We start from the raw sequence: 16,800 nt of genomic DNA, 5'->3' as shown, positions 1-16,800 counted from the left end.
ATAATTGTCACCATGAAGACAAATCACTCTTTAAGGAGCATTATGGTCATGAAAGAAGAAAGGATGAGAGCCTAAAAAAGTTATACTTTTGGTACTTACCTATGTATTTGCAGAAGCTGGGTATACTGAGGCAACACTTTGTAGACTTTGGAACATAGCATGATTCCATAAAACTTTATATAGTAAAGTATCATGATCAGATTGGAAATTATCCTTAAGGTCATGAGTAAATAAACCATACTTTTGATTGAGAGTTCCACTTTTAAGTTTAGTAGGCAATTTACCTAGTTCTTCATTATTAGTACTTCCGGTAATATTTCCATGGACAATATTTGGGAACTTCCTTCGGATTAGTTCGCAAAAGTATTATTCTTATGTATTCCATAATATAATCCTTTACCAAAGTGAAGGACTAGGACCAACTGTAACTCTTTCCATCCAGATGATCAGTACTCCATAGTTAGTCATCAAATCTGTCTAACCCAGGGGTCTCCTTTAGAACGATTATACAGTTTCCATCCTCCAAAGCAAGCCGAGGCAAATGTTGTAAGAATGCCTGTAGTTACAGAAACTATAATATTAGTAGGAGAGTCAGAGCCAGTATTATGAGGCTCTTGAGGAGGATCTAGAGGACCAGAAGTAGGATGAGAGACATTATTATGAGCTTCGGCTTTATGAGTAAGGTCTTGAGCTTTTGGAAGAGAGAACTTTACATCAGGGGGTATTTCACCGTCACCAGCTTCTTTAGCATCAACTCCGCCAGGTGGACCAGCTTCTCCTCTTTCACCGGGAAAAGTATCACCAGCTTGACCATCCAAGGATCGAGGAACAAGAATACCTTTAGTACCTTTAAGATATCCATCAGATGAACTATAAGGCAGACTACCAGAAGTAAAGCTTAGTCCTCCAGCACTAGCTCCAGAAGCACCTTCATGTTGATTTGTATTAGAATTTTGTTCAGATAGGACAACAGTGGGCTTCTGTTGTTGAGAATCTGCAGAATATTGATCATTGCCATCCGTTTGTGCTTTAGTAGTTCCAGGATGGGCAGCAGTCTGAGTAGTAAGAATAGAATGAAGAGCAGAAGGTGAGGGAGGAGCCGAGGGAGCAGCTTTATCAGAGCTTTTTCTTTCAGTAGCAGGAGGTTTAGGTCCAGTAATAGGAGTAGAATCACTAGGTCCTCCAGTAGATAGTACTATATAGGAGGGTGGGCCAGCTTCTCCTATAAGTTCAGGAAGTCCAGATTCAGCAACATAGTAAACACTACCTAGAAGTCCATTGCCTTGTAGAAGAATCTTTGTCTCAGACTCTGTATCAGGAACTTGGTAAGCTACAGGTCTATCAGTATTTCGTTCTTTATCGGGTTTTTCAACGGAATCTTCTTTAATTTCAGATTCACTACTTCTATTACTCTTTTCACCAACAGGAGGAATAGATTTAAGTTCTTGAACTTCAGCAGGTCCATGACCTCCACGTTGAAGATCAGTAACAAGAGAATGAGAACCAGGAGGACCTCGATGAGGAGGTTGAAGAGTAGAGACTGGTCCTTCAGGATCATCACCTTTTAGATATAAGAGTTTAGGAGGTTCTTCACCACTAGATTTTTCTTCCTCGGAGTTTCTAGGAAGCCATGGTTCTCTGGTTTCTTCAGTACCTTCTTCAGCACGTGCTACCGCTCGTGATTTTTGTTGTTTATCACTCTCCAGAATAGTTTTAAGAATATCAGTAACTTGATTTGAGAGATTGTTCTCTAGTTCTGTCTCCTCTTTCCATTCACTAGCACGCTTACAAGAGTTCTTGGACCATGTTCTAGCACCTCCACCCTCGCTCTTAACATGGACTACGAGAGGTGTGTTGATATCTCCATCACACTTGGGCAATAAGACTACCACCTCCGTAACATTCCATATTGGAAAGAATCCTGTCGGACTGTCATCTTCTGAAGGTCCATTTTTGAAGCTTGTTATAGTGAATTTATTATTTTCTCTGTCACCGTATGTGTGTTTAAGAGCAGTATAATTTTTTAACTCAGGTATAACTTTGCTGTAGTTAGTAACTTTGACCTCCTTAGAACATTCTTTCATCTTACATTCTTCCTCTTCAGAGTGCGGATTTTTATACTGTCCTTTACTAGTAACATCTATGATTACTGGACGGAAAAGTTTACACCTTTGTTTGTGGAGAGTGTCTGGAGATACAGATTCACCTGGAGGAAGGATTTTTGGTAAACCATCATCATCAGCAATCATAGTCCACTGACTGTTGTCTGGTTTTCCATCATTACCTAGGGAAACTGGTGCATTACCAAAGACATCAACTTCCATCACAAGAGGCTTTGTATGCTTCTTGTCTTCATTCCAGTAATACACTGTAAGATTAGGAATTTGTTCGGCTAAAAGTTGGATGGGCTGGTATTCGTTTGGATCCGTTTCATGGTCATCTTCATCTTTAGGGTCTCTGTATTTAAGAAGAGTATTGTTATATCTAACCAACTTTGTATCAATACTGTATTTATGTCTGTACTTGGTATACCCAAGAACACTAGTCTCTCCGTCAGAAACCATGACCTTGCATCCTCCACAGACAGGACAACAGTATTCCTTCCCAACATTGCTCTCATAAACGTTGACAGAATGAAAATTATGGAGTTTACAAGTGAGTTTAATGAGCTTCTCGGTAAAGTCTTTAGTAGACTGATTGTATATTTCAGGAAACTTCCCCTGGTGATTGATCTTCCTCCATGTTATATTATTACCAGTGTTTTCATACCAAGTATAATCTCCTCCAGTATTTTCCTTGACCCCAAGAATGAGAGGGACATTTATGATATCATTACTAGGATCATATTTAGCACTGTAGTAGGTACATACCTCAGTTATTAGATTGTGTTTTTTTACAAGGTAAGGCCCACCCTCATAAGTAAGTTCATCTTTGTCATACTTTAGATTAGTGATACTTGGTATTCCACTACTCTTATGTCTACATACTCTATATTTTTGATCCTTAGGCGTGCCATATACAGTTCTCAACGATGCATCAAAACCATTAGAACATCTACTTTCTCCAGCTTCGTGACCACCGTTTTCTCCTTTTGGACATTTTTTCTTTATATTTATTGTAGGCATTCATAATTCTAGTCTTCCTAACTTCTAGCTCATGTGCCTCAAGTTATGCTATACTAATTTATCCATCTAGTTGCTCCCTAGACAACCATACATTCATCCTCTCTAACAACTAGCTCACCGTCAGAAAGACTATCCACAGAACAAGATGAACAACTATCAATACACTCTTCAGTAGTACAATCAACACTCACGTCAGTAGAAATTAGTTCGTCTATCCAATCAACTTCCACCGAGTCCATATTCTTCTCAATACCATTCCTGGGACAATGGTAGTGAATAGAACATCCATACCAAACTACATTATGATCCATAGCAAAAGTCTACATTAAAACTTTGACTGTATGCTTAAATGATATACAAATAATAGGCAAAAATTAGGGAAATTTCCATAAGCATTTCACAAAAAGGTTAATACAAATGCCAACATGGCACAAAAGTTAATTTAAAACGTGATTCTTGAAAAGAAACGTGCACTGCATTAATTTTTTCCTGAGATAGAATCTTCTATAATCTTTGACAGTGACTCACTGTCTGCAATGTCCTCAGTCTTGTAGGTCCTAATAAGGGAGCCGTCATTAAAGGCCCAGACTGAAGTGCATAGACGTAATACACTTGTATCATGAGCTGCAATGAATGTGGTACAATGCCGAAAGTGGGTCTTGATGAGTTCATAAATTGGGATGTCGGCAGTTTTAGACGCCCCTGATTCATCCTCTGGAGGCTCATCAATCAGGAGAACCTTGAAGAATTCCCTGTAGAGCACTAGTCTCGCCACTGATAGTGTACGTAACTGTGAGTTTGAAAGCACCATGCCATGGTCAATGTTCACATTGTCTGCTGAAGGCGAGTCGTGCGGTTTCAGAGTGGGCCCATAGTATACCCTCTTGTAATACCTTGGCATATCCTTGTGGTAATGGTCAGGTATGATGATGGTATCGAGGCCCTTGCCACCTGGAATGTTCTTGACAAACTTGATCAAGCCGCAGTGCTCCAAGGCCATTTCAATGTCAATGTCATCAAATAGCATTCTAGGGTCAATAAATCTGCGAACAGTCCACCCCCTGAATACGAAGGGCAGTTGAGGTAAAACACCTATAATCTGCCTAGTCACATTCTTTGGCATATCATTTAAATCGCAGCCATCAAGCAGAACAGTTCCTTCCCTGTTTATGGCAAGGTTTTGAAGTACTGACAATAGGGTAGACTTTCCTGCACCAGTTCTGCCAATGACTCCAATAATGTCCGAGGTATTAGCCGAGCATGTCACATTCTTGAGAATGGCGTACTTTTCCTTTGAATCCTTGGAGGTTATGAATACACTGACGTCCCTTAGCTCTACTCTGACATGACCTGGAACTACATACCTGGAGACATCCAGCACATTAACCTTGTGCTTAAAAAAGAGCATCTTGAGACTAGTGCAATGAACAGCTCTTCTCTTGGCATGCTCACTGCGTCGCCTTTTGCGAAGGGTATCCTTAATACCTTCATCTGCTATCTTGTCGCCTATGCTCGACCCTGAATTAACGACTATGTCAGTTCTGTTAATATCCTTCTTCTTTAAAAACTTGAGTGGAGTATTTGGAGGAATAAAATTCTCGAACCTCCTCATGGGAACCAAGCAGAGTTGGATATGGAAATAAAGCCTCAACAGGTTCACAAGTGAATTATTTAAGCTAAGGAAGATGGAATAGGCCATTGCATAATAACCCACTTGCACCTCAGTTCCAGTCCAGCGCGAGCGTACAAGAGGGAAGACAAGAATGAATAGCGCCAATGGAGAAAAGAGAGTTCTGAATGTGATGGACGTCCAAGTTGTGGCAGAGTTTGCAAAGTACTTGCACCTGGAATCATAATCTGCATTCTCAATCATTTCATGTACCAATTCCCATTCCTTTTTAAAACTGCGATATATGGATAATCCAGAGCTTGCAGATTCTACGGTTGAATCAATTTGGTTGAATACCTCCAAGTGAGCTAGTGCCAAGTTTTTACCCGATTTGATATAGCAAGAGACAATGGTCTTGAGTATGAAGCATAGTGCAATGGCAATTGGAGTGGACCACGGCATCAAGAATATGAGTGTTATAAGATAGACATTTGATTCGATAAGTAGTACAAAGGTCTCGTGAATAAAATAACCTATGGAGTTATCAATGAGAAAGCTGTCCATGTACAAAAAGGTCTGAATGCTACTCAAAGACTTCTTGATCTTCAACACAGCAGAGTTGTTTTTAAACAGAGAGTTGATACAGTACTCATGAATTCTGCGTGATGCATTAAAAGATGCCTTTGTCATTACAAATATGCGGAATAAAGCTCCAGTCATGACAGATACAGAAAGAATAATGATCCACTTGAGAGCCCTTGATGCATATTCTTTAATCTCTTCAAGTGAAACTACCGCATCTTCATGCTTCTTTGTGTAATCAAGGATGGAGTCGGATACCTTGGAGATAATGACAAACTTTGTGTTATCCAAGGTTGAGAAGGTGAATGTAAGGATGAAAAAGAGCATAATGGGCCAACCCGTTGCCCGGAAGTAGGTTTTATATGGCATAAAGCTCTTACTTCCGCTATCCTTTTCATCTTGCATCTCTTGAAGTGTTGGAGAATCAGAGTATCTGGATCCCGTTGACCTTCTTCGTCCGTCACGTGTGTAATCATCTGAGTTGCACATTTTCAGAATTTTACGCGATGCATATAGATTTGCCCTATCACTAGAAGGTCTCGGAGGTTCAAGATTACCAATCTCATTCTTTATGAAAGAGCTTAGCATGTTCTCATGCACAAGAGTCTCATTCCTCAATGTGTATATTGGGGCGTCCGGGAACACACCTAAAACTTCAGATGATACACAAGCATCCAACATATTCCTAGAAATGGTAAGTACCGTAGATACATCACCCTTTGCCAGCAAGCCTTTTCCATTCTCAAACAAGTTCTTGAAGATTGTCTTCGCCACGAATGGATCTAGACCAGTAAAACAGTCATCCAATACTACCAAGAAGGAACACTTGGCATTATTCTCTTCTCTGCTAGTCTTGCTAAAGATGAGGTAGGCATAGATGGCACGAGCAAGTCCAACTCTCATTCTCTGACCTCCACTGAGAGAATAACCACATTCAGAAATAGTACGCATGTCACCTCCTTTCCAAGTGGAAATGTCGTGCTCCAGCTCAACTGCCTTGATGACAGTCATGTAGACATCCTCATCAAATATGTGACCAAAGGTAATGTTAGCCCTGATGGTACCCTTTTGAAGCCATATGTCTTGAGAAGCATAAAATATTGGCATGTTAGTAGAGAGAGGCAATACAGCCATTGATCCTTCTACCAAAGTCATGTCACCAAGAACCGCCTTGACAAAGTTACTCTTACCAGAACCTTGAGCACCAGTTACAATGGCAAGGTCACCAGAGTTGAGGACAAAGTCAAGGTCTCTCAGATATGTGGTACCAGTGTGGTCTAAAAGATCCTTCCTGCTATTGACCCACGCAAAGGAGGCCTTCTTGAACATTACAACCAGACCCTTTGGCAGTGCCTTATACTTGCCAGGTTGTACCTCTGGCAAAGGATTCCTCCCGGTAAACCTATTATCAGGAAGGTAAAAGTTTGGAGAACAAGTTCTCAAGAAACGTTCCACCCTCAGGAATGAGGTCATGCTAGTTACAAAGGATTTTAGCTTGAATGGGAGTAGATACAATGGGCCGATGATCTTCATGATGACAAAGATGGATGCAAGCAGTCCAGAAGGGTCAATAGTCTTGACATTAGTGGCATCCTTGACTTGTCCGACAAAGTCGTTTACGAGAATAATGATATCCACGCAAATGATTACGGTGAATAGCACCTTGTTGACGAGTGATATGAAGGAACGGGCAAATACAAAATGCAATTCATCATTTCTAGCCTCCGTAATGGCGTCATGAGCAACGTCGTCGAGCGCCATTCTGCCAATGAGATCTAGGGCTGAGACAACCTCCTCGGACTTGGCAATTCTATTATCCCTAACTCCAAAGTAGTACTTTAGAAGGAAGCCGTTTAAAATCTCCATAAAGATCATACCAACAACCAAGGAGAGTGAAACTATTAGAATAGTAAACGCCTTCATGTTAAACTGACTGCTGATAAGGATGAGTCCATAGGTGAAGGATGTGAGAAAATCAATGAACCCGGTGAAGCATTCAACGAATAATGAAATAAAGTACGGGTCATTGAGAATCAAAGTGTACATTTTCGGGGTAACCTCGTTGTTTTTATAGCGCCTCGCTGGGCATAGCAGTGGGTTATCCGTACATGCATTTTTTCCTGAACAGAAATGAATGGCGCTTTTGCAAGAGTTTGGGTTATCGGAAAAGTTGCTAAATCTGCTACGCCGATAGCACAAACCATGTTGAAAGAGTGAAACCCGAATGGAAGAGTAGATTATAAATGCGAGCCTCTTTACATAAAAGTTGATGTGGTCCATGCCGATTACCTTTGTCAATTCCATGAGGATAATGGAGAGTGCAAGGGACAGGAATGTAAAAAACCTAAACTCTCTGTCGGACAGAAGCCCGAGAAATCTGTGAAGTATGATCGCCACGCTCATGCCAACCGCATTCATCACAACAACGCCAACAAATATGGTGAGCAGCCTCTTCCAAAACGTCAGTATCATGGCTCTGCAGAGGATGTACTTTATGGGTTTTGGGGCTTTCTTCCTCTCATCTTTTCCTAGAGCTTCATAGGCCTCCAGACTCGCTATCCCATCGCTAATGTGCCTGGATAAGATGGGCTGCCAAATGACCGCCTGGTCGGCCAGGGGGAGTGGGTGGAGCATGTACGAGTCCAGGTATCGCTTTGACGTTTCCTTAATCCACCCGTACATCCAGCCAAAAAACACAAAGTTGAAGACGCCCTTGTCGTCAAAGTAGCGAAACCCTTTTCCGTCGTGTGTGAAGGACCTCTTTCTGACCAGCTCCACCTCGCTCTCCCAAAAGTGGTAGTTCTCCTCCGGAGGAGTGTGCTCTTCCTCCATTGTGATGGTATAGTCTCTAAAACTATACTAGTACCGTTTTAACGGCCTGATAAGACAAGGACAGCACTCCCGGGCGAGTAACAAGGGAGACCTTTCCTCTATCCAAGGAACTAAATGTGAATATTCGTTGGATAAACCTCTCACACTTAAATTTCCATCCACATGGTCACAGAATAAAGGAGAATGCCGAGGCCAGGTGGTGGCCACTTACCCCTACGGGTGCATCGCCATCACTGGTCGCATCCCGGATACTCGGCATAGTCCAAAGTTTTTGCGGCCATTTTGGGTTTTCAGCTCAAGTCTTGAAAATTGGTGCAAAGGTGAGGGCGGAAATTGCCCTTGACGGCGATGCACATGCCATGCCTCGTCTGGCAGCGGCCGCTTTTGACCCGAAATTTCGCAATTAATGAGCGGAATGTGGACTTTTGAAAAACAGCGAATGTACATGGCTGCCAGAGTTATAGGCCCATCCTCCGGTCTATGCAGCTCTCTCGCCACAAACGCCTCGTTGTACGCGTTGCCATCTGCTTTATATCTTCCTTCGCTTGCCAGTCCCCGGGTCCGTGGTACCTACCGCCTGGGAAGGTTACGGTCCCTGTGCGCCCTTTCCTCATTTGCCATTCGATCCACACTTTGCCGTATCCTACAAACATGGAGGAGGGACGACTGTCCATTCTCCGGTCCACAAGCAGGTGGTAGTAGCAAATATCTGTGGCTGGTCCGCATTTGTGTCTTTTTCGCAACAGCGGCGTCTCCATACGATGTCCCTGGCAACGGTACGAGTGCCCATTTGATGCCCTTGGACGCTGCATGTGCACTGGTAACGAACATTTTATGGAGTGGAGACGCCGCTGTCACACAAAGTTCTCCACTGCGAGCCGTCGACATTCTAGGGGAACCCCAAGTAGCTCTGCTCGTACGCATTCCAATGGCAGTACTCCTAGTGAAGAGTCCATGCATGGGATCACCTTGTCAAAATGAGGAACTATCGGCGAAACAAACTGCATGCACGGGAAAGTGTCCACGTAAAGACCCATGGAATGAATGGATGAGCAAGAAATGCGATTGTTCAGTACCAAACATGACTCTAGCAGATGCATACTGATGTCATCGGATTCACCAACACGTTGTCTACTGCCACTCACCACTCCTGTGAGCACGGGGCCACAATTGCGACCGATGAGGAGATCATCTAGGTGGTATGCAGGGTTGCCATGCCAAGACTTGCAAAATGACCAAAACCAGCCTCCGGCATGCCCGTGGGTTTCCGGGGCACACGGCGCCTCCAAAGGCTGCTGGCTGGCGTTGTTCCGGCGGAGCATCGTCCGTCGGGTACGAGGAATGGAGCAGACGGGGTGAGCCCCGGCGAGAGTCACTGGGGAGGCAAACTGAGTGGCTACCTGTACTCAAGAACATTCCCCAATTATGGAAAATAAAATGTGGGCGTAAAGGCCTCAGAAGAACGTCTATTCCCGGAGGAAGAAGAATGCACGGAGGGTAACCCTATAAGTGTGTGCAAAAAGCCTCGCCGATATTCACCAAAACTGTTACACATTTTGTAGAAATGGTGACAAGTCGCCATATCTTGTTTTTATCTCTTGTGTTGCCCGGTATTTGGGCTGGTAGTGTCAAACACCCCGTGATAAGTCTAGACATTGGAAGAAAGGACCCTTACAACAGTGACAATCACGAGGTTAAAGTGGAAAAATGTGAAAGAGACGGTCAAGTGTTCTACCATCACGCCCTGGACATGCCCTCGAAGCTCTCAGAAATTACGGTAGATGGACACTACATTCATGCTGATCTATTCCCCTTTAGAGACGAACTGGTTCTCTCCTCCCTGGTATACTGGAGGTACGACAAGCCAGATATGCTGACTCTGAACCTGGAAAACTCCCAGGTGTTTCTGTGGAACAACGGGAATGGACGATTGGTCCCAAAGGCATCCACTCTTGATGACTTTGGTGCCACCAAAAAGGGAGGCAGCATCACAATAGACATTGCCAAGGACAAGAGGTACGTCACTAACGGCAACGCCATCAATGTCGTTACCGTGGAGAACGAGGACCTGAAGGGCTTTATGATCTACCGTCACACGGCTCGACCCTTTATTGCTAGAAAGATCGTGGATGGAAGAAACGAAATCGACATTACTGTGGGCTCAGAACTGCTCAACATTTACGTTTACAAGTGGAACAAAATCCCTCTACTGCTGGATTTCGAGTTGGTGACTGACCAGAATGTGACCTTTGCGTACATTGACAACAAGTGGACGCCTGTAAAGATACCAAAACGCAATGACCCCAAGAGGAGGTCGTACATTGCAGAGCTAGTAGAATACGTAGCTTGCAGAATGGGTCGTAGTGTTTTTATCGATATTGGAGTGATAAGTCACAGGGGTAAATACAGTGGAAAGTGCCGATTTCCGAACATGAAAACAGTAAATGGTGCTACTATAAATACAGAAATCACATCACGTCACTATTCAGAACTCAAGGGTTATGTAGCTACGCTGCATGTTACATCACCAGTCACTTCGTTCCACCTCAAATACGTCGTGCGTGGTAAAAACAACATTGATATAGACATACTAACGAAACCAATAAGGGGTGTTATGTTTCTCACTAGGGCAGAATCATCAGGATTGCTCTCTAAAGTCTACGATATGTTTTCGACGGACTTCAACGCAAACGTCATTGTTATGCTGACAAACGTTTTCGAATACTTTATAGAGGTAAAAGAGTTCCAATACGTCAAGTTTGCAGAATCCAACAAAGAACTCAAGACAGTAGAAGAACTTGAATATATTCCGAACGAGGTAATCATCTGGAAAGACGGAAAACGTGTTGGCACCATTAATAGTTAAAGCTGAGCTTTGGGTTTCGGTATATTAATAGTCTCGACAAGGATCATAATCTTGTAAGTCTAGCATGTTGCGATTAAAATGCCTAGTGGATATAGAAGTGACTTTAAAAATTACTGCATTGTCCTCTCAAAATTCATTCTGTACTTTTGTCTTTTTACCGACAGCCACCTTTGACTGTTCATTTAGCCAATTCAGCAGGTATGGCATTACACCTGCCATGGACTCTGGAGAGCTTAAAAAGTGAAACGTGCCCTCAAGTTCTACGAGATTCACATTCTTGTTACCCTTGAAATAGTTTTCTACAATGTTTCTAGGTCCATTGATGCTGCATATATCGTCTCCTTTTGAGTGAATGAGGAGCGTTGGTAGGTTTCTCGGATAGTGCTTCATGTTGCAACTACTATTTACAGCTTTACAAGCTTCAAAGAGAGAATTGAGTGCACCAAATGTGATTCTCTGTGTGTATTGCAAAGGGTCATGGTACCTTAGGAACGGTTCAAAGTGTCCGCCATAATTGTAAAATTCTTCATACGGATTAATAACTTCTGACATGGCCAATGCCGCCACTTTTAGAGTATATAAAGAGAGCGCCTTCTTCCAGTTGGTAATGTGGTTGTCGAGGTTTAGCATTCCAGAGGTGACGATGATACCGTCCAGGAATTTGGCTCCCTTCTCAGCATTACCGTGAAACTCTTGCACAGCCCGAAGAACAATGTTTCCTCCCATTGAAAATCCTAGCAAGAATGTCCTTCTATCCGTGGGAATGTTCTCGTAGAGGCTACTCTTGTCCCACTTTTCAGAGGGGTCATCAAACTTGCCCCTCTTGACGATACTGACAAACTGTAGGACGTCATGCACATGGTCTTTAAAATCTCCTGCGTGGCATCTGAGATCTCCGACCGACTCAGAGAAACCCTGAGACTGCAGGTCAAATCCGTAGACATTGTAGCCAAATCTGTTTAGAGCCTCTACAAAGCTACCTTCATATTCGTATCTGGGCGAAACGTCCAAGAGATTCCCATGTAGAACCAGGCGCTCGAAAAAGTGCCTATACCTATCCGCATTACGAGGCTCCAAAGGAGCTGTATAATAACCCAGAGGATTAGCGGCTGGAGAGAGGTCGTATCCAAAGTGTCTATAATTCCACTCCGTACTCGAAGCACAAAACTCAGACATAAAGTGTCCGCGAATTCCATGGACGAGAATAATGTCTGCTTTGGCATTCTCCACTCTGGAGGCATAGGTAGCAATCCGTAGGCCTTGCTTATTCCTAAAACTGCTTACAAGGAGCTTTTGTTGACTCTTCTTGCAAGTGCGTTCACCACCGCTCAGTCCAGTAAAAAGAGAATAGTATTCACGCCTGCTTACAAACCTCCACAAGTCACCCTTCTTTTTGGCGTATATGACCCTACGTCCGTCTTTAGGACCGTATACAAAGAGGTAGGAAATACGGTACTCTCCCTCGATTTCAGAAAGGTTAATGTGCAAACAATATTCTCCATCGGACGACTCCCAAAGAGTGACTCCGCCATCCACCACCTTTACGAGTGTATGCCCCGGGGACGGTATGTACAGGGAATATTTGCGCTTGTGGACGGGGAAAATCGAGGGCTGGAATTTCGTATGGTCAATGTTGGAGATATTCATTATCACCCTATTGTCAAATGTGGACAGATCCAGTCCATATTTCTCCAAAGCATTTCTGTATTCATCACCTTGTACGGGCACCCATTCGTAGTCTATTTTGTGCATGTACACATTCTCTTGTCCGTGCCAACTAGAGACGATGAGATACGCCAGTTTCGGCTCATATCTTGGGTACAGGGATGCGTAGATGCATCTCTCACTTTCATCCTTTGCTTCCCAAATTGTCATGCCGTTGAAGATTTTCGATATGCGATAACCGACGTTTGGAGTGTAGACAAGGAATGGAAAGTTGGGAGAGTTTGTGACAAAGTACTTGCCGCATGTTTCCCTCTTTTCAATGTCAATCTCAATGGACTCAAGAAGCGTCTCCTTTAATACCCTCTGGTGGAATTTGTCGTAAAACTCTTCTTCCTTTGTCTCTGTCCATGTTCCAGCATTCTTGGAAAAGTAGATGGGCATCCTTACACCCTCGCCATCCACAAGGTAAACATTGGCAGAGCCTAGCGACCCATCGTCTTTCAGAGTTACAACGGCGTGACTACAGGAATGACTGCCGGACTGTCTCCACAGGAGACTCTCTCTATCCGCGATGGAAGCGATTAAATAACCATATTTTGCGACATAAACCCTAGAAAAGATCCCATAAGGCCTCCTCGTAAAAACGTCAACGAAGGACGAATCCGGATCCGAGATATCGAGAACTACGTCCTCTACTCCTTCCCTGTGCTCGGATGAGCTGTATCGCACAAGGAAGAATACGACGCAGATTGTTGCTATACATCTCATGGGATTCATGAGCCAATGTGGTCTCTGAAGAAGAGTCGAGTTAAAGCGCACATGGGGAGGAATAGTGAAGAACCGCCAAATTTGCGCAGAAATTAAGAGGAAGAAGAGTTTTGACCTTCCTAGATAGAACAAAGACTCCATTAATGCTGTAGTTTGGTAGAAAGGATCCCTATTGTGCGACTTTGACCACAGAATCCCCTCAAGATGCACCTCTGCTGGTCTTCATCCGCAAAAGTATCAATAGGCAACAAGTAAGCTAATATTTCGGGGCATAAATGTTGTAGAAGCCTTAAACATCCCAGTGAGAACCCGGTTGGTGGAACATTTCTTCCCCGTAAGTCTATTCTCTCGGCCGAGAGAATGTCCATCAGTTCGTAACACGCTCTTTGTTTGGTGTAGTAGCTTTATGTACGATAGTGGATACATACTAGTACTGTCATTGGATGCAATTAATTGAACGCAAAATGATTCTTGGTAGGATCTATGGTAACCGCATTGTTGATCTGGCAGTTGAGGTCATCTAGTTTTTCCTCGAGAAGCTCAGCATTTTTGAGTTGGAATTGCTAAATCCATTGATTACCACAAGTATCATGCTATGGGTAGTATCAGAGCCTGGTTCTCTATCACCAGCTTTACCAGTAGGTCCTCTATCACCATCAGTACCATCAACATCACTAGTACCTTCAGCAGTACCACTAGCACCAGCTCCAGCAGGTCCTGCAGGACCAGGAGCACCTAGTGGAGGTCCTCTAGGAGTAACAGATTCAGATTGTTCTTGCTCTTCTTTCTTTCTCTTTTCCTCAGATACTTGTCTTAGTTCTTCATCAGAACCTTCAGAACGTTGTGATTGTTGTTCTTTTTGTTTGTCAGACTCTGAAAGTTCTTTACATTCTTGCAAGTCTCTGTTACTGTGCTTGAGTTTACCAACAACATTATTCCAGTTTGGACAGTCATTAATTGTTTCAGGCGTTACACCTTGGAGATCAGTAGCTTTTGTCCATTCTCCATCGCTACCATTATTTTGGTACCATCCTCTAACGTTAGTTTGGTCTCCAATACTGTTGACATATATAAGCTTAGGTTCCCGATTGTCACCGGAGTATAATGCATAGATGCTTTCTACGCTATCCATAGGAAATGGTTGTCCTGAAAATGTTATACGCTTCTTTTTCTTTTTCTCTCCAGTATCGGCAAGCTTGATAGCTGCCAGTGTTGTACCCAAAATTGAGTATTTTTTGACTGTAAGATTGTTTGAGCCCACATGTGGGTGGTCGTGATGTGTATGATTAACTGGTACAGGAGTAACAGAGACCTTACTATGGCTTTTATGACCATCACAACAAGGAGACCTACCTTCTGTTCCGTATGCGTCTTTGGTAAGATCTAAGGTTACAGCGTCGTTGCTGTAACAGTTTTGTTCATCCAGGGTTTTCTCGAGATCGTCACCGAGGAATGTTTCAACCCAATCAATACCTGTACCCCTGACATAATACTTGGTTCCGCCCGATCCACTATATGACACTTCAACTAGGAGAACCTTATTAGGTGTCTGGCCAGGGCCACCTTTATCATGTCTCCAATAATAAGCAGAAACTGAAGTTACCTTTTTATCGGGTCCATCAGGAGGAATTCCTTCTATTTTTTTACTATTACCATCTAATACTTCCTTTAGTTCGAAGAGTTGCTTTTCACCACCATTATCCTCATGAGTATACTTGTAGAAGTCAGATCCTCTGGGTTCTTCAGTTACTGTGACTTTAATAATAATATTTTGACCTTTGGTAGACTCATCTCCATTATAAGTAGGATGATCCCCGTCATCTTTTGACTTGACACCAAGCTTAATGGTTACTTCTTCCATCTTCATTACTCTAGAGTTAGAGCAAGTCCTCAGACCCACATATATCCTCTTCTCACTAGTCTAGTCTAATCCAATAATAGTCTCTGTTTCCCCTGGGATAAGTCCCTCCTCCAATACTCACTGTCCATATTCATATAGAGTATGCTCTTTCAAAACTCTGAGATCCATGAGAGTCTCAATGCGACCAAAGGGAGCATACAGTAGAGATAGACTCCCTCACAACTAGCTCATGTACTCTATGCTAGACCTTTAGTCTCTTGGCGACTTTCTCCTCTCGTGCGCTCTTTCTGGATTTTATGCTTTCCAGAATGGTTCCCACTCTTGAAAATTCTTCATCACTTTCGTCCTCTTCTTCCTTTTCCTTTGCATCGTCGTCCCTCCTTTTCTTTTCCTCTCTTTTCCCCTTGAAACCCCTTCTTTTTTCGATGCGATCCTTGAGTTTAATCTGTTCTGCGGTGAGAACAACTTCTTGGTATCCAACTCCGTGCCTACAATAGTGTAACTAGCCGGCGTTTCCCGCACCTGTAGTTCGCCCTCAGCTTTTCACCTTCTTCAGAGTCCTTATCCTCATCATCTGGGAGCCTACAGAGCCCTAAATTCGCCTCTAACTCGCCGAACACACCTTCCTCTGACTCTTTGTTAAACGACATCCTGCCTCTCTAGGGAGTAGCTGGGTGGTTTTCCTGGTTATTTAGAGAGTCGGCTTGCGCTCTAGGAACGGAGAGACGCCCAGAGTGACCAAATGAGGAAATACCTTCGAGATGGTAAAAGGGCCAAGCCTGGAGGTCGATGGGCACCTGGTTGGCTAACTCCCCGGTAATACGAGTAAAAGAATCATGCAAATGCAACGACGCGAGAACGGAACGGAAAACTTTCAGTGAAGTGGACTTTGACGTATGGACGGCGGCGGCTCCCCATTGAGACGTCAGTTTTTATCTTTTAGCAAACGTTTTAAAATGGACTTGGCGGTTTTTTAAAACTTTTACAAAATGGTCCTCCTGAGCTGCGAAGATTTCCTCCAGGAACTGACCAATATGGTCGTAAACGAATCCGAAACGCATAACAAGTCACTCTGGATCACATACAAACGATGTAAGTTTAATGAGGAGGTATTTGTGCCATTTTGAGGTGATGAACGCTGCCAGAATTGGGGAGTTGAATGAGGAGTACACGAGTGAAATGAGTATAATGTGAGCTATGGAATAGCGAACGAGCGACCGTCAGGGAGCTCTTCCGTATAGTAGGATTAAGGTCATTACTGGAGTGAAACGGAAGGAAGAATGACCTACCGACGTCGGAGACTAGGTAGTTTAGCGACCAACGGGAGCTTAAAGAAGAGTGATAGAGACTCTATTAGCCTAGTGAGTAGAGGATAAGTTGCGAGTATACTTCAGTATAGGAGCTGTAAAGGCGACCTATGGGAGCTTAAGGAGTCTTGTGATTATTAACATGGGCGAACTATGGAGGCTAGACAACCATAGGGAGTCTAGAA

At 43.4% G+C, this 16,800-nt stretch overlaps 6 protein-coding genes across 6 annotated transcripts, besides 1 other annotated feature; 1 reads left to right on the top strand and 5 right to left on the bottom strand.

Moving 5' to 3' along the window:
* Window positions 1–467: 467 nt before the first annotated feature.
* BEWA_012750 (hypothetical protein) lies at window positions 468–3,125 on the bottom strand (the record flags this gene model as incomplete). Its single annotated transcript, XM_004832111.1, has 1 exon — window positions 468–3,125. One exon carries the CDS (start codon window positions 3,123–3,125, stop codon window positions 468–470), a length of 2,658 nt encoding a protein of 885 aa, XP_004832168.1.
* A 478-nt stretch (window positions 3,126–3,603) lies between these two features.
* BEWA_012740 (ABC transporter, ATP-binding protein domain containing protein) lies at window positions 3,604–8,148 on the bottom strand (the record flags this gene model as incomplete). The annotated part of the gene is made up of 1 exon (XM_004832110.1): window positions 3,604–8,148. One exon carries the CDS (start codon window positions 8,146–8,148, stop codon window positions 3,604–3,606), a length of 4,545 nt encoding a protein of 1,514 aa, XP_004832167.1.
* Window positions 8,149–9,712: 1,564 nt separating this feature from the next.
* BEWA_012730 (signal peptide containing protein) lies at window positions 9,713–11,014 on the top strand (the record flags this gene model as incomplete). The annotated part of the gene is made up of 1 exon (XM_004832109.1): window positions 9,713–11,014. The coding sequence occupies one exon, from the start codon at window positions 9,713–9,715 to the stop codon at window positions 11,012–11,014; it is 1,302 nt and encodes a 433-aa protein (XP_004832166.1).
* A 126-nt stretch (window positions 11,015–11,140) lies between these two features.
* Window positions 11,141–13,447, bottom strand: BEWA_012720 (conserved hypothetical protein; the record flags this gene model as incomplete). The annotated part of the gene is made up of 1 exon (XM_004832108.1): window positions 11,141–13,447. One exon carries the CDS (start codon window positions 13,445–13,447, stop codon window positions 11,141–11,143), a length of 2,307 nt encoding a protein of 768 aa, XP_004832165.1.
* A 520-nt stretch (window positions 13,448–13,967) lies between these two features.
* BEWA_012710 (hypothetical protein) lies at window positions 13,968–15,314 on the bottom strand (the record flags this gene model as incomplete). The annotated part of the gene is made up of 1 exon (XM_004832107.1): window positions 13,968–15,314. One exon carries the CDS (start codon window positions 15,312–15,314, stop codon window positions 13,968–13,970), a length of 1,347 nt encoding a protein of 448 aa, XP_004832164.1.
* A 235-nt stretch (window positions 15,315–15,549) lies between these two features.
* BEWA_012700 (hypothetical protein) lies at window positions 15,550–15,958 on the bottom strand (the record flags this gene model as incomplete). The annotated part of the gene is made up of 2 exons (XM_004832106.1): window positions 15,550–15,796; window positions 15,831–15,958. The coding sequence occupies 2 exons, from the start codon at window positions 15,956–15,958 to the stop codon at window positions 15,550–15,552; spliced, it is 375 nt and encodes a 124-aa protein (XP_004832163.1).
* Window positions 15,637–15,714: a sequence feature (GA-rich).
* Window positions 15,959–16,800: the final 842 nt, after the last annotated feature.

The sequence above is a fragment of the Theileria equi genome (genome assembly GCF_000342415.1).
Source record: "Theileria equi strain WA chromosome 4 map unlocalized gcontig_1105316255033, whole genome shotgun sequence".
NCBI classification, from domain to species: Eukaryota; Apicomplexa; class Aconoidasida; order Piroplasmida; family Theileriidae; genus Theileria; species Theileria equi.
This window is presented reverse-complemented; position numbering and strand designations above follow the sequence as displayed.